This window comes from Notolepis coatsorum, assembly GCF_963971535.1.
Source record: "Notolepis coatsorum genome assembly, chromosome: 18".
NCBI classification, from domain to species: domain Eukaryota; kingdom Metazoa; phylum Chordata; class Actinopteri; order Aulopiformes; family Paralepididae; genus Notolepis; species Notolepis coatsorum.
The window spans coordinates 39,505,973-39,528,997 of record NC_140182.1 but is presented as its reverse complement, the minus strand read 5'-3'; the positions used below and the strand labels follow the sequence as shown (position 1 = coordinate 39,528,997).

Here is a 23,025-nt window from a genome sequence, read left to right as displayed (position 1 = left end):
AAAGGAAGTTAATTGTAACATGCAGTCTATCACACACATGAATGATACACTACCGTAACCTGACCCATATTTAAAGAGAAGTGAGACACAGAGAGAGAAGATAGGACAGAGAGAGGATTGTATGTTAAATAAAGCTAGTTCCATTTATTAAAACATTATTGCAGCCAAGAATAATTGTCTATTTATGCTGAAAGAAGGTACTTCATTATTCCACATCAGGCTTGGTTGTGAATAAACAGCTAATCTAGCCCACAGGTGTAATGATATTCTGTTATTACCTGTATTGCTTTGACCCCTTTCTTATGGACACAAGCCCTACTCTGCATTGCTTTTATTCTCTGTGTTGTGCTAATTCTACTGCTGTAAATTCTTGTATGAAAGGTGCTATAAAAAATTACGTTTATTATTATTATTATTAATAAGTCAACCAATCATAAGACTATTCCTCTCACCATCTCTCAACATGGTGCAAACTAATTAAACTGTAAGCTTTCAACCCACCCTGCCACTCAAACCACTGCTTTAATTAACTTTTTTTGCTGGGAGGAATGCTGTTAAATATAGATTTTAATTCGTTGTTGTCCCCCCCAAGGGAATGCATTTCAGAAAGAACGAGACATTTAAACGCTCAAGAATACCATTTAAATTGCGCTACAACACAAAAGTCCTAAGTAAATGTAATGAAACGCATGAGAAAAAGCACATTTTCTTTAAAAAAGTTTATTGGCTTTTAAAACCACTTTAAAAATCTCACCAGTGAGTACTTTCCATTGAAAAAAGAAACAACGCGTTTTGCAATATTAACAAGCTACTGTACATTAAGCAGTACACCAGACAACACCACAGAGGAAGGCTCTTCTACTGGTATAGAAATGGACAAGATAGTCAAACAGAGCTGGTTCTGGGTCAGTCAAAGTTACAGAATCAGAGTCACTGCTCGTTGGAGCTTCTGTACATCTTAAGAGGTGCATTTTCCTTCATTCAAATTCAAATATCAGTGCCTTATTAATGTTTACAAAATTAAAAGAGGAAAAAAGAAAAATGTTAACTTTCTTCACAAATTTGCTAAATAAGAATATGTAAAATTAGACAGGAGGAAGAAAACAAACAAAGTCATCAACGTAACATACGGAACAATATTAACTTAGTAAACAGCACACAATGAACTTAATGTAACTCGCGAAACTAGCACTGCCAGTCTGGTTAACAGAACCCGCCCCAAATCATAGAAGACAGTGGTTACCAAGGATACTAAGTACAACAGGAGTAATCACACATGCGTGCGTACAATCATTTATCAACATAATGAGCATGTAGGTCTTAAAAGGTTATTTTAACTTTTTTTTCCTCAACGCTTTATATTCTCGTGTATGAGAATGAGTAAGAATGTGTATCTCACTGAGATTAATGCACATTTTGCTACAAGACAATATTATAGTCACTTTCTGACGATAATTATTTTTTAAATTTCCTTACTCATCTTGTCATAAAAAATATTTTTTCTTTTTTTTCTCTCTTTTTTTTGCGGGCATCCATCGTTACATTTGTCCATAAAGATGTGGCAAAGCCGTGTGACAATAGAAATTTAGTGCAATAATGTGAACCTCCAAAGTTTTGTTGAAACATGAGTCGTTGATTTTTCCAGTGTCTGCTGAAAGGCTCTGAGCACAATGTCTGTCACAGAAATGTTTGCAACCAGCTAATAATAATCACAACTTTTTTTTTCTCAATATACCATGCTATTGTTCTCGCTCAAAAAGCACACATCACTGTTCTGCGTCTGCAGGGACCTATTGTCTTCCAAAAGAAAAAAAACACATCAGCAAGCGAGAGACCTAACGGACAGCGTTACTTTACGATACATCGAGCCAGAAACACACAACATACAGTATCTTGCCGACTATTCTTCTTCTCTTAAGCCTTTTTTCTTCTTCTTCTTCTTTATTTTTTTAAATGGCACATACTTTAGCTAGAATTATGGCCATAATATAGTGTCTTGATACATCGAATTTCTATGTATCTAATCCTATTTACAAATGGGGGAGTTTTAACATGACTTATACAACATTGACAATAGCCAAAAAACTCAAGCAAGCATCCTACTATTATCACATAGCCTACCTGGCTAGCAGTGATGGTTTCAACATGCTTTCAGGTCCATAGTTGCCTATAAAACATAGGACAGCGACCATTTCACAAATTTACATACTGTACATAGATTTTTGCAACTTAATCTTTTTTCCCTCCTCAAATGCAATAAAACCTTTTTTCAGTAATATCTCCGAGGCTGCCCGTTTCCCCCCACTGTAAATGTTTACTAGGAGTGTATGGATGTGTGTTAATCTCTTATATATTTTAACAGATCATCTTTGGTATGGAAATAAGGCTGGATCTCCAGAAATAATAAAATCACAATTCCTCTTGATCTCAGGATGACATCAAAATCAGGGAAGTCTTTAACAACTCAGCCTCTGGCCTCAATGACACTAAGCCATCTCCATACCATTGATATTCCTCTACCCGACCTGGGAGCGCAGCGTGCCAAAAGTATCTCATGACGGAAAAGTGTGCCTGACGTGGTTTTTCATGAATTAAGAGAACATCGACTTATTCTCAAACTACAACTGATAAGGTCACACGTTTAAGCCTATACAATATGCATCTATAACACTGCAAAAAAAAGTATAAGAAATAGTACTGAAAACATTATCAGAATAACAGCTGCCTGGATATGATGAAGTTGTGGATGGTTGTGAAGATATCTGAACATTATATTATATACAGTCTCTCTAGAGATGGCGTAAGGCCTTGGACTTGGGAATAAGGCAGACAGTTGTTGATTCCTTTCCATATGATAATAGTCCACGAAGTGGCCTGAAACTCCATCCTTTCCCTAACTATTCATCTACTCCCTTTACAAGATATTTGAACAGTACAAGTAGTATAGGCTTTGAGAAAATTTCACTCTTGGACAACGCTCGGACATGAATCAGTGTTTCACCGATTTTGGTATTATGATAATGTATAAAGATTATGTCAGAAATTCAGCACCTGGTAGCATTAACTGCTACCCTTTTAATATTCAGATATGGCAGGCAAATGTACTACTACTAGTATGTGCATATACTACAATCCCAATATTGTCTTTCCATTTGGTTGAACTTGAACTGCACACTTCAAAAACAAAACGATACAGCATACATTTTTGGTGAAAATCTTTTGTGCCAAATTTCTTCTTACTTGTCGCCACTTTCATGAAGTGTTCTCTGAACATAAATATTGCATTATTGATCTGATATAATGTGGAAGATATAGTTTATTATTTTTGTGGTCATATCTTAGAAATCTGTTATTTGCATCTGCATGCTGCCATCGAATACTCTCGCTCTTGCTCGAAATGCATACATTTCCGATTTCAGACGAGGGAGAGAGAAGTGGTTAAGTTCAGTTACTCGGGTTGGTAAATGATAAAAAGGTGACAAATGATAGAAAACAGATCACAGATCAGTAGGAGAGATTTTCTGGTTTAGCCTGGCACTTTTAAACAGGACAAATGGCAAAGTCCAGACAAATCCCAAACAAGTATAGTATAAAAACAGAGATACTACATACACACCAAACAAACGACAAGGAACGGAAACCATGAAAGAGTAAAAGATACCGTTAGCCCAACATCTCTACTGTAGTCGGCTGGTCTTTGTTTTCCAGCCAGTCGAAACCGGAGTTCACAGTATCACTGCAGATCTGCTGAAAAAGCGGATCGTTCTTCAGCTCCTCCAGTGTTGAGTCTTCGTATTGTTCCTGCTGCTGATTGGGGTCAAACAGCAGGTTGGTGTCCAACGTGTTAAGGTCAGTGATGCTACTGGACAGGTCTGAGGTCAGTCTGATGTCATTAGAGAAGTCGGAGGCCACGGCGTTGAGCTCCGAGGCTACCTGGCCCACCAGCTGGGAGCTGGGGTTCAGGCCATCGTCCCCCAACAGGTCCTTGACGGTGCTGTTGAAATCCAGCTGGTGGATTTCAACCACCTCCTCCTGCGGCGGCCGTGTGCTCTGTAGGAGCAGCTGGGGCTGGGTCTGTAGGAGCAGCTGGGGCTGGGTCTGTAGGAGCAGCTGGGGCTGGGTCTGTAGGAGCAGCTGGGGCTGGGTCCGTAGGAGCAGCTGGGGCTGGGGCTGTAAGAGCAGCTGGGGCTGGGTCTGTAGGAGCAGCTGGGGCTGGGTCTGTAGGAGCAGCTGGGGCTGGGTCTGTAGGAGCAGCTGGGGCTGGGTCTGTAGGAGCAGCTGGGGCTGGGTCTGCAGCGCGGGGTTCTCCTGGAGCTGCTCTTGGTCACCGGGGCCTGCTTGTGCTTGGCTGTCCCCGGCGGAGAAGCTCACCTGCTCTCCACCGGCGCTGGTGAGGTAGCCGTGCTGCTGGAGCGCAAAGGCGGCAGGGCTGGAGCTGACGGGCAGCTGCGTCTGGTGGGAAGTCGCCCCGGTGAAGCTTGGCGTGGTCTCCAGGATCTGGGTGAGGTTCATGCGGGCCGTGTAGTTGGAGGGGAGGTTGTTCATGCCCAGGCCGCGTACGGCTTCGTCCCCGTCGGAGTCCATCTTGCTCAGCAGGACCTTGTTGATCTTGGTGGTGTTGCTCTGGCCCTTCTGCCCCGACAGCATCTCACTCTGCATCATGACGTTGAGAGGCACGGACTGGCTGCGCTGGACCATGCTGTGGATAGAGCCGACCGTCTGGCTGTTGGACAGGATGCTGAGCATTTCTGAGGTGATGGGGGAGTTGAAGGGGGAGATGACCGCTCTGGTGGTGATGATGGTAGTGGTGGTGGTGGTGGGGGGAGGGCCGGTGTTACCGCTGAAGTTCCTCTGGCGCACCAAGGGACTAACACTGCGGCAGCGGAAAGTGCCGGACCCAGTTGAAGTTGTGGCCTTGTTGTCCAGCGGGGCAGGCACAGCAAAACTCTCCTGCTTAGTGGGAGTAGATACACCAGTTACCTGTTGCTGCTGCTGCTGCTGTACTGGGGAGATGGGGGTCAGGCGGCCAAAGTGAGCATCTTGTCTCGACTGCGCCTGAAAAGACTGGCCGGGAATCGCGAAGGCATGTGGCTTACGGAACTGGTCGTCCACCAGGTCCTGGTAGCTAGGCAGAATGCCAATGCCGTGGTTGGGCAGAGGACCTCCACTGCTGCTGTTATTATAGCGGTTGTTGATCCATTCTAGTTTGGCCTTGTCAGGGTGCGTGGCCATGGGCCTCTGCATGGGCTTCACAGGGCTGCTGGAGACAATACTAGCGTCATGGTAACCCGTCATGCTGGAGTTAATGGGAGTGAAGGCAAAGGGATTCCTGCACTCCACCGGGCTGGGAGGAACACTGCTGCTGCAGTTGGAGAGCGGGGTGCTGATGGGGGTGTGTCGACCCATGGCTCCGTCGATGGGGGTGATGGGAGCCATGCGGGAGCAGGGGCTCTCCCTGGTCATGCTGTGCCCGAGTGTCATTTCAGAGGTGGGGGTGGGTGTGGGGGTCGGCGTGGGGGTGGGAGTGGGAGTCTGGACGGGCGTGGTACTACTGTGGGCAGAGTGGTAGAAAGTGCTGCCTGTCTGGTGAGTGTTGAGGATTGAACTTTGACCTCCGGCGGACTGGCCCTGTAGGGACATGTCAACACAGCTGCTGAACAGAGGCTGCAGGCCCTTCAACTTCATCTGCTCCTCCATCTGGACCAGCTCCTCCACTATGCTGTCCTGGGTCATGTCATCGTCATTGAACGGGAAGTAGTCCATGTTGGGTTGAGAGCCCGCAAAGTCCACCATCTCCTGGGTGAGGGTGAGTTGGCCTGAGGGCTCCGGGTTCAGAGAGATGATGGACAGTTGGTCTGTGGGGGCCTGCTTGTGATCTGCTGGTATCTGTTGAGCAAAGGCCTGCTTCCTCAGTTCGTGGAGCTGCCCCTCCTCCCATATTGTGCTCTTTAAGTCACTCATCATAGAGGCCTCGTGTGCTCCTGAGTTGGCTGGTATGGCACGAGGATCTCCGGTGATCTGTTGTAGCAAAGTCTGATCAGAAGTGCTATTTCCGGGAGCTGCGGTGCTGGTGTCAGTGCTCAGAGAGGGGCCCACGTGTTTCACCAGCAAGGCCTGGGGTTTGACAACAGTCTGGGAGCCCGTAGTGTGAATGATGGGTGAGTCGGAGAGTGCCAGGATGTGGGTGAGCCCTATGGAGGTGTGTTTCACAGTCACTTTGCAAGGGGCACTCTCTGGCCTCGCAGGGGCGCCTGGTCTGGGGATTCTCTTCACTGCAACACTGGCTCCAGGCTTGGGATTGTCAATTACAGCCAGTGGCTGCTGAGAGATAAACACCCTCTTCACGGGAATCACATGATGGGACTCCAGACCTGGACCTGCACGCTTCCTGGGGCTCTTGGAGTCTGGACAGGAATTAGACAACAGCGTAACAGCCGAGGAGCCATTGGATGACATGCTGCCATTGGCATTCTGATTATCAACAGTCAGATACAAAGTACTGTTGTGACAGTTACTGTTATTGCTGTCCCGAATCCCAGCTACAGCTACTGAGTTGGGAGGGGACGTTGAGTCACTTTTTGTCCTGGCCACCTTGTCCGGTCCAGGATGACACTTGACAAGGAAGCTAGGTTCACTGGCAGCCCTGAACTTTGTCATTCTCTCCTCTTTGGCCCCGACTACGGAGCTCTGAACGGTGCTCTGTCTCTCTGTGCCAGCAGTTGGGTTATTGTCATGTGCAGCCTCAGACACCATCCTGGTATAATTGGAGAGCGTCAGGGTGGAGGTCGGGGCGACGGGTCTGATTGCAGGCGACTGGGGCGTGGCCAAGGTGTGGTGTAGCTGCAGGTCCTCGTGGGCAGCGGTGACACACATGCCCGTGGAGGCAGGCCGCAGGGCCGGGCTGTTGCTGGGAGCCAGAGAGATGGCCGTCATTTTCACCACGTTGAGCGAGCTGACATGGGAAGTGGGCATGACGGTCTTGATGGGGCTGTTAGTGATGAGCAGGGTGGGGGGAGAGCGCAAGGTGATGGCACTGGTGGCAGACGGCTTGGGCAGGATCTGAGTGTACCTGTGCCTCGCCAGGCGGTCACCCACAGGGCTGGCAGAGATGTTCTGGGGGGTTTTGGGGGACTGTTTCAGGGACTGGGTCACCACTTGGAAGTTCACAGGCAGGACTTTACCCTCCGCTATAGGGCTCGGGGAGGTCATTAGCTGCCTGCTCCTCTGTACCTGAGAGAGATAGAGAGAGAATATTGTATATCGATAAATACAATCAAGGTTGAAAAAAGACTAATGCCTTGTCTCCATTAGCCATGTTCAGCCTGGCTGGGGCTAGCCATATGCATGGTATGGAATGGTTGGGTTTGTGTCTCCATTGTGTTTCTTGTAAACACTCTGGTTGCTAGACTGTGCTACACAAGCTAAACTACAAGATACAACCCTCCCAGCCGGCTTTGGATAGGTCTGGCCAGGTTGTGAAAAGTGGTTGTCTCAGCCAGGGTCCAGCCAGGTCTGGCCAGGTTCTAAAAACAATGGAGATGGTCACCGTGTGCCAGGCAGGCCAACAGCATGACTAAACCCTGGCTAGTGGAGACAAGGCATAATAGATTGACATTTCTTTATTTGGAAGCCCCATACCGTGATCGGGCTGGGCACGGCTGCTACGACAATGCCTATGGTTGGCTGTGGGGAGAGCAGAGCTGGGCTGCCACAGGGGATGAGGGGACCAGGGGTGCCAGCTTCGGCCCTCTTGACGTGATGTGTTTCGCAGGGCAGGGGCGAATGGAGCTTCTGCTCCTGTTGCTTCTTCTGGATCTTGCGCTGCAGCTGCTGCTTGGCGTCAATGGAGGGAGAGGGGAGGGTCTTCACCTGGGGTTGGAAAGAGTTTGCTTCGGCCGTGGGCACGAACGCAGAAGCTGGAGTTGGCGTCTTCATACCTGGTGGCAAGAGAAGGAAAAGTTGGGAGGATTTAGGTGCAAATTAAAAGACCCCATGAATTGAAAAAAAATATATAATATAGCATATCATAGTATCAATGGTGCTATATATAACATTTAATGTAGAGTAATCATTTTAATCCTGTTAGAAAGGTGTGGAAGAAAAGTATTGCTCCCCCCCCCAAAAAACGATTGATTAATGAATTTATCATTAAAAAATGGTTTGCGGGTCCAAAATTTATGTTGTTGTTTACATGTTACAGGGATGTATCCCCTCCCTACTTCCCATTTCCCCACGTGGAATGCACCTGATTGGATAAATGCTGGTGCTCCAGTGCGACATCTAAATATTATTTATAGCACCTTTAAATTGTAATGCAGCTATGTGCCCAATTCATGGCCAAAGAATATAGCATTTTCTTTTATATTAAAATGTCAATCTTCTCTATTCCTTGAAAATGGCAACATTCTGTCACTGACCCCAAACAGTCTGAAGAATTACATTTAAAATCTATTTTTTGTTTTAAACCAATCCCACTACTCCCTCATATCATGTAAAAAACGATATTCCCATAGTTCAGGTGGGAGGACGACATCAATGTAATAATTGTATTGTTATCTTTTGGTTAATGTTTAAATGATCATTTGAACACATCAAACCATGTAGACAAAGCACACTCAAAAAAACATTTCACACCATCTTTATCAATTCACGCTCCATTTTATGGCCATCAACGGGGAAAACCAGGTCCTTTATAAGATAAGATATTCCTTTATTGATCCCTTGGGGAAATTCGGGCGTCATAGAAGCATGGGGGAGGGGAGGTACAGGTATGGCCAGGGTAATAGAAGAAAGACGTAAATATAGACAATAAAATAAGATTCCCAACCTGAGCATGATATAAGAGCAAAATAGTCACCATGTGAATATGGTGAATTCTAATCACTCGTGTCTCTATGTGTGTGTGTTTGTGTGTGTGTGTGTGTGTGTGTGTGTGTGTGTGTGTGTGTGTGTGTGTGTGTGTGTGTGTGTGTGTGTGTGTGTGTGTGTATGTCCGTGATCGTTATAACTTGCAGATTTCTTAGTCAGACAAGGACCATTAGATGGCTGCACCAAGACCCTTCCACATACAATACATGGATGGAAAAGGTATGGGACCTTCATCAGATTACATACTTATTACATACTCATTAAGGCTTCAGGAATCTATTGTTACTTGTTACACAATGGAGCCTTTTCATGCCTTTATTGGTGCAATTGGGTTTGTCGCCCAGGGCCCTGTTTCTTGTACCTGGATAACTGAGTTAGCCGGATAACTTTAGCTGGATAACTGGGTTAGCCGGACTTTCCGATTTCATGTACCTGGATTTTCCAAATCACCATGACAACATATCCAAAAGTTTGAGCCTGGTCGAAAGCAGAGTTCAAGTTCAAGTTAGCCTGAACTATCGCCACGCCCCCGCAAAGAAGTGACAGCCCGTTTCCTGAAACTATTCCCACAGTCTACGATCTGCATTATACCATTCTGAATTACGTTTTTGTGCTCCATTCTTCCAGAGGGGGCTTTTGAAATGTAAAATAGACCCAACATGCTGATACTAAATTCACTTTGTCCTAAATAATGCACGTTATATATACCGTGGCGACGGTGGCGCTCGCTCGTGCGACGTACACATTATGTGGTTATTTTAATTGTAACTGGGATTAAGATGTCTGATGAGATGCGCTGTTTGACGGATTTGAGAAATTGAATGAGCCGTTGACGTCACATGAATGAATGAGGATAAAGAAATAAAACTTCATTCAAAATAAGGGATATTCTAAACACGGGTCTCTCGTTCATTAATGTATAAACAATGAATCTATCCCATCTGGCACAGTGGCCCAGCGGTAGCGCTCAAGTCTGCCAGCCTAGCGATCCGGGTTCAAATCCCGGTGTTTCCAATATGATTTTTTTGAATATAATATTAATGATTATACGCCAAAGTAGCCTGGTTTTAAGTTACAATATTATAAATCTACATGCATTGAGGATGTCATTCTTTATATAGCTCTCAACGTGCACCAAATTGAATTATTCCTATATTGCAAAAAGAAGGACCCCGGTCTTGAACCCGGGTCGTCCGTGTGGAAGTCAAAAGAACAACCCGTTAGACCAAATTGGAGATAAGTTAAACATTGACTATACATCAATCAATGGGCAAGAAAGCCGTCTCGTAATTCTGTATAACAGTTAACTAGTTATTTTCGCTAGCAAGATCTCATTTGATTATTCAATCCAGCAGGCAAGTTTAAAGAAATATAATCTGATTGATTGAGGTAATGAGGGACTTAGAATTAGCCTATAGATAACGCATTTAACTTGTCGGCGAGGCGATTGAGCCTATTGCAATCTGTCAATAAAGTCTTAAATCAATTAATCAATCAATGCCGTTGAGAATCAGGGTCTCTGCCATCGATACGTGCTGGCTTTCCACCTAAAACGGGAGCGCGCATCTAGCCTGACTTGAGCCTGACTCTCAAGTCTGGCTTGAGTTAACGAGACTGAATCCTCCTTTGTGAAACAGGAAAATCCCGGCTTTGAACATCGGGTTAACTGAAGCTGGATAATGGACATGTTGATCGACTTAGTTGAACCACGTACATGAAACAGGGCCCAGGGGGGCTTAGTGTGTTATGTTGCACCTGTGTTTCTGCCTATGCTGTCATGCCTTGGAGTGGATAAGTTAAGTGTTAAGTTAAGTTAAGTTGAACATTTATTAATCCCCTTGGGGAAATGCATTCTCTGCATTTGACCCATCCTAATTATTTAGGAGCAGTGAGCAGCCACACATAGTGTGGCGCCCGGGGACCAACTCCAGTTGGCCAGTACCTTGGTCAAGGGACCAACTCAAGTTGTGATGCCAGTACCTTGGTCAAGGGACCAGCTCCAGTTGTAAGGCCAGTACCTTGGTCAAGGGACCAGCTCAAGTTGTAAGGCCAGTACCTTGTTCAAGGGACCAACTCCAGTTGTAAGGTCAGTATCTTGGTCAAGGGACCAGCTCCAGTTGTAATGCCAGTACCTTGGTCAAGGGCAATTGCAGGAGACAAAACGTGTCTTTTGTTCTTTGGGATAGTGATTGTTGCTGTTGTTATTTAAATATTTTGTATGTGTGTATAAATTCTGGAGTGGATATACAGTGTGTGTTTTGGGGGGGGGGGGGGCTATTTTGTTTAATATGTGAATTTGGTGTACTGCAAGTACTATATACAGCTGGAAGGGGAAAAAGAAAGTAATTGTATGAAAAGTTATATGTTGTTACTGTTGCTGAAAATGAAATAAGAATTAAGATCGGTTAAAAGATTGATGGCAAAGATCAAGGTCAAAGGTCATTGGTGTATATATATTTTTTTATCTACTTTTTTCTCCCATTTTCTATTTTTTCTCCCATCCCAATCTCGTATCGTCCAATTCTACCCTCCCCTGTCTCGAACGCTGTTAGGTCATGCCTCCCACAAGCCGGCTGCAATGTGGATGAAGCCTTACATCACGTGTCCCCTCCGGTACTCGAGGAAGCAGCCGTCGCATCTTTTCACCTGCACAGCGCAATCTCTCAGCGGCGGGGGTCTGCGTGGGAGGGACACGCCGCCCCCGTCGCTTCCTGATTCTGCTGCGCAGGCGCACCAACCGACCTGTAGGAGTCGCTGTCCACAACGTCCGATCCCCACCCATCAGCTTTCCCACCCCTAACACTGCCAATTGTGTTAGTATGAATGACCAGCCAAGCTGATAGCAATGCGGAGAGCTGGGCTCAAACCCAGCGTATCCAGCATTGGTGGCGAGCGCCTTGCCCACTACACCACCTAGCCGCCCCCATTGGTGTATATATTGTAGTTTTAAGGGCAATCAACAAGATTTCCAACCTACGCGATGCTAATTTATTAGGTCATTACGTTTTTTTTTACTGGGAAAATCTGTTAAGGTCGACATTTAAATCTTTCTGGTCAAAATGTCTGGTGAAAATAATTCCTTTATTTGGTTACCACTAAAAGTATGTCCACTAAAAGTGCTTGATAATCGATATATTGCAAGAAATGTAATCAACAATACGTCACAAATCACGATATCTGTGTAACTGAAGAAGAAAAAATACCTATAAAAAGGCAAAAAGCTGGAATTATGTATTTATTCACAGAATTGACTGTATGGATTTCTTCCCCCACCCCTAATGGACACATTAAAGTCGTAGCTAGCTAACTGTTAATAGTTGTGCCACATGAACCCAAAGACTCAAGACATCCTGGCTGTACCAAAACTCAGGACATCTACCGGTCCATGAGTGGAGAGCAGAGGTAATGTAACGTTAATTATTACAAACGGTAACTGTGACTGTTTTATAACCGATTTTTTTAACAGATAAGCTCAATAAACACAGATAACATTTGACCAGAATTCATCCCATTTGTCCGGGACATGGACATCTTCCTGGACACGAGGAGCAGCACTACGGTCTCCTGGTGGGGACGCCAGCGAGGTTGACGGGAGGTCTACTCGGAGGTCTACTCGGAGGTCTACTCAGAGGTCTACTCAGAGGTCTACTCGGAGGTCTACTCAGAGGTCTACTCAGAGGTCTACTCAGGTCGCTTTCACACAGGGGCTGTTTGGTCCGGACTATCGGACCAAAATTCGATAGTCTGGTTTTTCGGGTTTGTGTGAATGCGCGTCGAACTCGGTCCGCGGACCAAACACGCGAACTCTGGTCCGCCTGAAAACGTAGGTCTCGGTTCGAACCAAACGCGGACCAAACGTAGGAAGTCACCTGATAAACCATCTTGGGTATATTATTACCGCGGCGGCGGCATTCACTGCAAAACAAGCACACTGCATCTATCTATCTATCTATCTATCTACTGTGCATCTTGGGGTAGAACAAGGAAGAAAAAAAACACAGCTGTTATTATTAATATTACCGCGGTGCGCATTCACTGCAAAACAAGCACACTGCATATATATATATATATATGATCTATCTATCTACTGTGCATCTTGGGGTAGAACAAGGAAGAAAAAAAACACAGCTGTTATTATTATTAATATTACCGCGGCGCGCATTCACTGCAAAACAAGCACACTGCATCTATATATGATCTATCTATCTACTGTGCATCTTGGGGTAGAACAAGGAAGAAAAAAAAACACAGCTGTTATTAATATTATTACCGCGGTGCGCATTCACTGCAAAACAAGCACACTGTGTAAACATGTCTCGTGGACAGACTTGGGGGGCAGAAGACCAAATAAAACAGCTGCTTGTGGGGAATGTGGGCACTCACAAAAACAACGAGGTGTACAAGTTGTTTAGCGAGAGGATGGCGGTAATGGGAATTATAATCGATATGGATCAATGCCACGTCTCTGCTACTATCACGCTCACGCAGTTTGTGTTGACGCGCATTTCACTTCCTGAAAGGGAGGGATTTCCACTCTCCATTGTGTCCAATAGACGAGCGCCCTTTTCGACCGTGTGACATTGTTCAGAAAGTTCGGTGCTTGCTATGTGAACGCAGGCGAACCAAATGAAGAATGCAACAATGTTGCAACTTCACCACCAGAACCGCACCGAGTCCACCAAAACTATATGTGAAAGTGACCTCAGAGGTCTACTCGGAGGTCTACTCAGAGGTCTACTCGGAGGTCTACTCGGAGGTCTACTCGGAGGTCTACTCAGAGGTCTACTCGGAGGTCTACTCGGAGGTCTACTCGGAGGTCTACTCAGAGGTCTACTCGGAGGTCTACTCGGAGGTCTACTCGGAGGTCTACTCGGAGGTCTACTCGGACTACACAATATTACCACGAGTCCTCCAGCCACTTGAGATTTGCCTAAATGGCTCAGGGACTGCAGTCGGGGAACTGGTGGTGAAGGAGGCAATTTCCACCCTACATTGTAAAGCGCTTTGCATGTCTAGAAAAGCGCTATATAAATGCAATTAATTATTATTATTAACTAAAGGCAGCAGAACTCGAGAACTACTAGGAATGTCTGATCACCAAGTGTGTCTGACTCTTACCACCTAAACTGCACGGACTACAACATATAACGTATGACGTATATCACGCCAGTTAGGGTACCTTATGTATACTGCACCTATGTACACTGTTTACTTTACTTACTCATAGTACATATTCAGATTATAAGTGTTTTATTGTCCATATTTATTGTAACATATAACTGAGAGCATACAGACCCTCATCTGCACCTTTGAGTACACTGTTTACTTGCTCATATTCTATATGAGTTAATTATATTGTTTACACTGCTTATTTTCATCTTTACTATAATCTTATTGCCTATATTTATGTCTTCTACTATTACCCTGCCCATACCTGTACCTCCCTTCCCCCATGCTGACGCCCGAATTTCCCCAAGGGGATCAGGGTACTGGCTTCCCTCCACTGGCTTCCTATGTGTTTTAGGATTGATTTTTTTAAGGTTTTACGGTTTGCTTTTAAATGTCTGAACGGCTTGGCACCGGGCTACCTCTCGGACCTGCTGGAACCTTATGTTCCTCCAAGGTCCCTCAGGTCCTCTGATCAGCTTCTCCTGGCTGTTCCCAAGTCCAGGCTGAAGCTTAGTGCTGGACCGTGCTTTTGCAGTGGCAGCCCCAAAGCTCTGGAATGAGCTGCCACTGCATGTTAGGCAGGCCCCCACTCTGCAGGTGTTTAAATCACGCCTCAAAATTCCTTTATTTGCTTTGGCTTTTGAGAGACCTGCCCTTTTTACGTGACATATTGTATATGTTTTTATTGTGTGCTTTTATCTTTTTTATCTTATGTTGTGGGACTTGTACAGCACTTTTGGTCAACTTTGTTGTTTTTAAATGTGCTCTATAAATAAAGTGGATTGGATTGGATATCTTATCTTAAATATCTGTGACGGGAGGGCGGGTTTAAAGGTGGGCTTGTGCTACAGAGCGAGCGTCGCATCTCTCCCAAATGCCATTCTAGTTCCAGACCGTGACTCCCACCACCCCCAGCTGCTCAGAGGCAGTGGTCACCTGTGTGCGTTCCCGTCATGACCGTGAGCGCCGCCATGGACTTGGTGCCGATGTAGTGGCTGTTGAGCAGGAAGCGGGCCAGGTCCTCCACGTTGTCGAACTGCCGACTGAGCACCTTCTGGGCCCACTCGCACACCAGGCCGCAGGCTGCGGACCGCATCTCGTCCTCGGCACTGGGCGACTGACCCGACGGCTCCATCAGTTCACACTAGAGACACAAGAGGAGCAGCAGGAAGCTCAGCCTTAACCCTTTCACTGTCACACGACAAAGGGTTAACCCTTTCACAACCACACTACAGAAAGTTAACCCTTTCACTACCACACTACAGACGGTTAACAGTCTGTAGTGTGGTAGTGAAAGGTTAACCTTCTGTAGTGTGGTAGTGAAAGGGTTAAGTAAGTCTAAAACAGGGGTCTCAAACTGGAGGTAGAGTCTGGGTGAGGCTGGGCCGCATCAAATATTCCACAAAAAAAGGGTTTCAAGCATTAAAAAAAAAGTACAACTGATCCAATCTTCTCAATCCTTAGCAATAACATTTCAGAACATGAACAGTTCTTCAGAACATGAACGGTTCTTCAGAACATGAATGGTTCTTCAGAACATAGGCTTCTCAGTGGTGTCAGTGGACTCATCCACAGCTATGGAAATGCACTGTGCATTTTTTTTTATTCTATACAAAGCTGTTTAATCAAATCACCAGCCAGTATTTCAGTTATTCTGGTTGCTGTGCGATCTGAGGGGGCTTTGCTTTTGTTTGCCTTCAAACATGGTCTCCATCACTCAGTCATACATTATTTTCAAATTGCCACCCTTCACAAGAGCTACCGTTTCACTGCATATAGTCACATTGGTTTGGTGCTGGGACTCAGGATGAATGCATTTTTTCAGTCCATTCACCGTTGAATTGCAGTCGACTTTTCTTTTACTGACCATCTTTGAAAATGGCTAGAAACTAGGCTAGTAGCTACATTTATTTATCTCACGGAGATAAAACTGGGAGCGAGTTTACTGTATATGCGCCGTCAACTGACTCGGACTGAAAGAGAGAGACGACTTGCATTCCGTGAAGACCCGCCCTACTCCCCTACTCTGCATCTGATTCGCAGACTGTGGGTGAGGGGGGGTGCTGACGGGATGCTGAATGTGATTGGACCAGACTCGTACACACAGACACAGACAGTTGCAGTCAGCCAGCCGCTTATGCAGAGCACTGCTCGCAGTCAGAGGAGATAGCACTGCAGGATGCATTTGCCTTCCACTTTACTTGATATCACTCCGGAATCACGTTTCAACCAAGTCACTAACATAACGTTGCTGTCATGAGCCTGCGCTATGGTAGCCTACAAGTGATAAAATAAATAAAACTTCCAACTCTCGCCCAACGTCTCGGCAAACAGTAGCGCGCGGGCCGCATTAACACTACACTTTGATGTCAAGTAGGGGGCCGCAAAATATCATCCCTCGGGCCGCAATTGGCCCGCGAGTTTGACCCCTGGTCTAAAACCTTCAATCATTCAAACAAAAGAACCAAGTCGTGTTTTAAAGGTGTTATAGATATCATTTTTATGTAGAGTAATCTTTTTTTTCTCACAGAGCTTTTAGAAATGTGCAAAATAAAAGTATTGCTTAAAAGAATGTGGTGGGTCCAAAATTAATGTTGTTGTTTACATGTTGCGTGCATGTATCCCCCTCCATACTTCCAATTTCCCCACGTGGAACCTGATTGGATAAATTACATGCTGGTGCTCTAGTAGTGCGACATCTAGTGGCTGAATGTTATCTATAACACCTTTACGTTTATAGCTCTGCATTAGGTAAGTCCAAGAACTTTGAATCCATCTAACAAAGAACCATATTTAATATTTAAGTCCATTTTAAGTTTTCAGACAAATCTTTAAACCCAATTATCTAAAAAGGTGGTTAGTTGGAGTATTGTGAACATTAATAGTTAAATACAGGTTGAGTACCTTTGGGTAGCGCATTACATTCACACACTGCAAATACTTGAGCTGTCCAAAAGAAATTCATGACAGACCTTTTTTGGTGGAGTTTTGAAGGGAACTTACCCCATCTCCTGATTTTTGTAAATCCAGGTTGGGCAAGGATGGCATGTGTACGAAAGCTTTCTTCCTCAGTCCACTGTAGCAGTATGTGAGAATAAGTCAAGGTTCCACATGTTAACCTTCATATCTGTAACCAGGGCTGGTTTTATACCCCAGCTGGCCTGCCAGTAGCTGTGTTTAAATGGACCCTAATATTCCACTGATAATATGAATGATAGCCTGATCAGAATAAAAACACCTCATGTAACCACCTCACTCAGAAGAGAATGGCCCATTTGGAAGGAAGTATCAATCGGGTTGTGTAAACCTTTGATAATCTGTTCAATAAAGAAATATTGGCGCCTAATAGCCACGTAAACTCTTAATCCGGTTTACATGGCTATTACATTAGGTTGATTCTTTCTGCACACTTCACATTACAGCCAGGGATGAGCAAGGTTGAAAGGCTTGAAAAGATTAGTTGCACAGAACCATCTAAATTAACCCCCATGTGACACAATATTTGAGTTTGTTTTTGTTTTTCTAATAAGCAGCAGAATGTACTGTAGGTGGTGAGTGTAGTCAGTGTAGTCTTTCTGGGCATTACTCAAAAGTAATATTCTGACTATATGCTTTGGGGCATGTTATGGCGATTTTGGTTTATTGTAGCGTCCGTGTAAACGGTTGATTTGAAATCAGTCCAATCTGAATGATTTAAAATTGAGTTGAGGAAATATTGTCCATGTAACTGCAGCTAGTGAGTCCCAGCCAGCCGTGTCTCGGCTATTCTGTCTCATCTCATTCCTCTCATTCTCTCCTACAGTCTTGATTGATATATTGATATAGAAGTATAATATAGAATAATACATTATATAATAGAACAGTGTAGCCTACTATAAATGTGTGTGTGTGTGTATAAATGAATGAACCTCAGTAAATATACAATTGAACTGGTACACAAAATGTATTTATTTATGTTAATTTAATTGTGTTGATGTATTTCTGCAAAATAAGTATGTACATTTTGTTTGGTTTGGTAAACATTGCACTGTGAACAGTCTATCAGTGTACTGTATGTGTGTAGGAGCAGGTACAATAAGAGTTTTCTTCTTCCTGTTCCTTTCGGCCATGGAATTTAGTGGATCATATTAAGTGAACTATATGTACTGAAGACACTGTTGGACTGTAACACTTCCATGTACGAATAAATAAAAATGATCATGATGATGATGATGATGATGATGATTAGAAGAAAATATAAATATACAACAGAGAGGCAACTCAAAAAAAATTTAAAACATTGCATTGCCCTTGTAAGAATAGATAAATGACTGAAGAATAGTCGCTCAAAAAGGTAATGAAAGACTCATTTAGTTGTGCCTTTAATTTATAAAATGTATATATTTATCTAATGAACGGTATTTAATATATTATTACTAGAATGGTAGGGGCTAGGGCTGGACAATATATCCATATATTGGTATTTCTGTATGTGGGGTAAAACTGTGGAATTCAAAACCTCCCTCACGAAACGAAACGTCCATGAGTGACTGCGAGTGAGTGAAATTATCTTTGTATTTTTTGGATTATTTTATTGTTCGAAATAAACGATTTGTTCATTCCATCTTAAAAGAACACGCCAACATTTTGGGAAATTAGCTTATCGTCTTCTCTCTTCCTCTCTGTGCGTTCAGTAGAAAGCTATCTGGCTGCACGCTAGCCTAGCTTAGCACAATGAATGGAAGCGGACAGTGACAGGTAGCCTAGGCATTGTCCAACTAACACCTCTCCCGAAGGCTACCCGTCACTGTCTGCTTCCATTCATTGTGCTAAGCTAGGCTAACATGCAGCCAGATAGCTTTCTACTGAACGCAGAGAGGAAACTGGTATCTATCTTCTTGTCTCTCTCTGGAGAAGACGGTAAGCTAATTTCCCAAAATGTTGGCGTGTTCCTTTAAGTTATGTACAAGTAAGCTAGCGATCATTGCTGTGCCCGTCGTCCACTGTCAACACCACCATTCCTCTCAGATGTCAGACTCCTCATTCACTTCCATTCATTTTGGGGACCAAGTCTAAATATCATACTTCTGAAGTATAAACAAACTATACTATTTCTAAAAACACCCTATCATTCCTATCCACACCAACGTGTTCCATTTCATCCTTCCTGGTGCTTAAAGCACTGAATCTTCCGTCTGTGCATGTACAGGTCAAGTATTTATGCCAACAATGTCACTTGCGACCCCTGATGACCCGAGCTAGGGTATATCTTCCGGTGTCAGCGGCTCTGTTCCTTTTCCTCTTCTCTCTTTGCAGGTCCATACTGAGTAGCGTTAGCTAAAGCTAAATCAATTACGTTACTCAAGAGCGTGTCGCTGCCGGTAGCTTTGTGACCGCACATCGGTAGGAATTGCTCAGGGAGTACTACTCACCCTCCAAGGGCTGCGACAAGCTATCCCTCTCCAGGGAAGGAGAATCCTTGGTGTGGATGTCTACACTGAATTGTGGCTTCTCAATCACCGACTGATTGGTCTCAGCTGGATGAGCACTAGGGATGGACGCAAGTAATCGATTACTCACCGCATTACTCAACCTAGCTGTTCCAAGTGTCGAGCTGTAGCGTCAAGCTCTGAGAAATATCTGAGAGAGTGACACTCTACTGTTGCTTCCCTCATAGTGTCTCTGAGGCCAGATGCCAGGTGCCCTCGACCCCAATGTTGCATCACAGACAACCTACTGTCTAAAGCCTATGAGGGAGCGGTGCACATGGGGCGTATTAGTAACGCCCTCTCTCTCATCATGCTTGCCCTCTCAGCTCTTTTGTCAAGAGAACTTGGGCATCTTGATGTCTACGCTGGTCCAGACTCACCACCAGGTTTAGCTTGCGCAGTTCCCCCTGACGGAGGCAGCTAGGATGACCCTTCGTGGTGTTCCAGTAGAACCAGGGGAGCTGGTCGGTTCAGCTGCTGTGGAGGCGCTAGAACGTACCGTTCAAGCTAGAAAGACCCGGCAGCAGCTCTGTGGTCTTCACGGAAGCATGCCTTTCCCCAGCAGGTCTAGGGGCTCCTCCGCTGCCCCCTGAGTCCACTCCAGTGTCCACCGCCTCAGTTCCCCACTCAGTTCCCTGTGACTTTGGACAGGGCCCTCCCTGCTCACTTTCGCCCCGGGCATCCTCGGGTGCTGGAGCCTAACGGTTGCCCCCCCAGAGCCTCGGGAGGCCAGGGAGGCAGGCACTGAGGATTTGAGGCCGGCGGTCGGTCGCTTTTCCCAGCAGCTCAGTAACTGGGCTCATACCTCGGACTCTAACCCTTAACTTATTTTCTGGTGAGAAAGAAATGCGTGCGGGGGACTTCGCCCGGTCTTGGATTTGAGAGGACTAAACAAAGGGAGGGAGAGGTCCTATGTGCCGGGGGGTGTTCCTTCGCACCGAGAAACATTCACAACAGACGCTTGCCCCTCAGGATGGGGTGCAGTGTGGCAGAACAGGACAGTTCGGGGATGGTGGCCGGCCAGGGACCGACGACTTCATCCAAGTGTGCAGCATCTGGACCCTCTTTGTCAGCGTCAACCCACTGCACCCTCTGGTTCTCCTTAATGGAGGAGAGCAACCCTCTCAGTCAGGACGCTCTGGCCCACACCTGGCCAGCCCTCTCAGTCAGGACGCTCTGGCCCACACCTGGCCAGCCCTCTCAGTCAGGACGCTCTGGCCCACACCTGGCCAGCCCTCTCAGTCAGGACGCTCTGTCCAACACCTGGCCAGCCCTCTCAGTCAGGACGCTCTGTCCAACACCTGGCCAGCCCTCTCAGTCAGGATGCTCTGGCCAGCCCTCTCAGTCAGGACGCTCTGTCCAACACCTGGCCAGCCCCCTCAGTCAGGACACTCTGGCCAGCCCTCTCAGTCAGGGCGCTCTGGCCCACACCTGGCCAGCCCTCTCAGTCAGGACGCTCTGGCCCACACCTGGCCAGCCCTCTCAGTCAGGACGCTCTGGCCCACACCTGGCCAGCCCTCTCAGTCAGGACGCTCTGGCCCACACCTGGCCAGCCCTCTCAGTCAGGACGCTCTGTCCAACACCTGGCCAGCCCTCTCAGTCAGGACGCTCTGTCCAACACCTGGCCAGCCCTCTCAGTCAGGACGCTCTGGCCCACACCTGGCCAGCCCTCTCAGTCAGGACGCTCTGTCCAACACCTGGCCAGCCCTCTCAGTCAGGATGCTCTGGCCAGCCCTCTCAGTCAGGATGCTCTGTCCAACACCTGGCCAGCCCCCTCAGTCAGGACTCTAAAATCGAAATGTATAAATATCTCTATAGGTGTGGACATGGCCTTAGACTAGGTCCTCAAAATGAATGGAAGTGAATGAGGAGCCTTACACCTGGGAGGAATGGCAGCGGTGGTCGGTAGTTTACTTGTAGATGACATAAGATAAGAGGTAAGACTGCTGGATTTTGACAAGTTTGACTAAAGTGAAAATATCCCTTTATGTAAGATTTCTCACAAAATTATTTCTGAAATATTTGTGAATATAAATTTAAAATTACAGTTTGACACTTTATCACACCTCCCTTCACAGTGTATCCCATATGAGGAACATCGTCTGGGTTAACATGTGACTTTACATACCTAAGCAGATATTGTGATATAAAGTACATATTGATAAGACTATTTTGGAATATTGTGACATTTCATTAATTGTCCACATCGCCAAGACCTAAGGACTGTTCTAATCGTTCTGTTGAACATATTTTGTTCCCATGTGATATTCTGGTTATTTTACAGTTTTAAATGTACCACTAATCTGAGACAAAAAAAATGTATTCCCTTTGGTCTCAAAGAATACTCAATCCAGGAAGCAACAGTTGTGATTGGAGGATCAAGAAAACAGGGTGGGGCTTGAGATAGCCGAATCAACAAATTCTTAGGATGGAGCTTTTCCAATTCCACTACTAAATGGTGAGTGATTGGAGCTTATATATTGACCTTAAAACAATCTTAGTTCAGGCAAGAGGTGAACAAATATATTTATATATATTTTAATACTTTTTGGTCAGATTTGCAGCAGATCCACACTTCTGAATGCAAGAGACCAACATCAAACAGCTGTTTGTACCGTAGGACAACAAGGGACGCGGCATGCGGACAGGAAGACTTAGCGGATGGGTTTAGCACAATGAAAGGATATTTGGATTTGCCCCGCATGCCCAGGCGACGCGCCTTCATGTTAGGAAAGACATTCTTCATGATCTTCCCGAAGTCTGCAGCGCTCAGTGGATTGTAGCCAAGATTGTCACAATAGCTCCTGCAATAAATTAAAACAGAGTCAATGACAGGTTTCAACTGTAACACCTGCTTTACAGTAGGGCTGGGAGGTATGCTGGTATTTTCATTTCAAACCTTTATTTAAACTCGAAAGGCGACCGAGGTTTCCCTCGTTTACAGTCACGTCGAGTGTACATACAGAAATAAGCAAAGGAAAAGCATATAAAATCACACAGCATATAAAATAGCAACAAAGAGACAACAAGACAAGGCAAAAAGCAAGGATAGCAAATCAATTAAAACACGTACAACTTGATTGACAAAGGTCGGAAATCAAGGTCTTAAACTCAGCAACAGTGGAGAATTTCTCAAGCTTTAAGGACTGTTGTAGTTCATTCCATGAGCTAGGGGCATCATAGCGAAATGCAGATTTACCCTGTTCTGAGCAAACTCGGGGGACCAGCCAGTCACTAGAACAGGTATATTATCCACACAAAAAAGGTGTATGAATCTGAAATCTTATTTTTTTTACTGTAATCCCCAAACAATATATAAGAAAATGTGCACATCGCAGCAGTATTATAAAGCGTTTGTGATCGAATGTGAGTAAGAATAGACCATTCTAGTATACCATGTAGGTATACGTATATGTGCGTATGTGAGGATATGTGTCTATTATAGATGAGATGTCAAGGGGAGGGGAGGGGTGTGGGGATGATTGTATACAAAAAATATTATATTGCAATCCTGAACTGT

The 23,025-nt window shown here is 45.3% G+C and overlaps 1 protein-coding gene across 1 annotated transcript in view; it reads right to left on the bottom strand.

Annotated features, from left to right (window-relative positions):
* Positions 1-710: 710 nt before the first annotated feature.
* rfx7b (regulatory factor X7b) overlaps positions 711-23,025 on the bottom strand; it is a 29,501-nt gene continuing 7,186 nt past the window's right edge. Inside the window, exons 6-10 of the mRNA XM_084334694.1 lie at positions 22,189-22,309; positions 17,041-17,121; positions 14,974-15,181; positions 7,639-7,937; positions 711-7,230 (exon numbers count right to left, since the gene is read on the bottom strand). Coding sequence (XP_084190820.1) covers positions 3,664-7,230; positions 7,639-7,937; positions 14,974-15,181; positions 17,041-17,121; positions 22,189-22,309 — 4,276 coding nt within the window. The 3' untranslated portion in view covers positions 711-3,663. The remainder of the gene's footprint in view (positions 7,231-7,638; positions 7,938-14,973; positions 15,182-17,040; positions 17,122-22,188; positions 22,310-23,025) is intronic.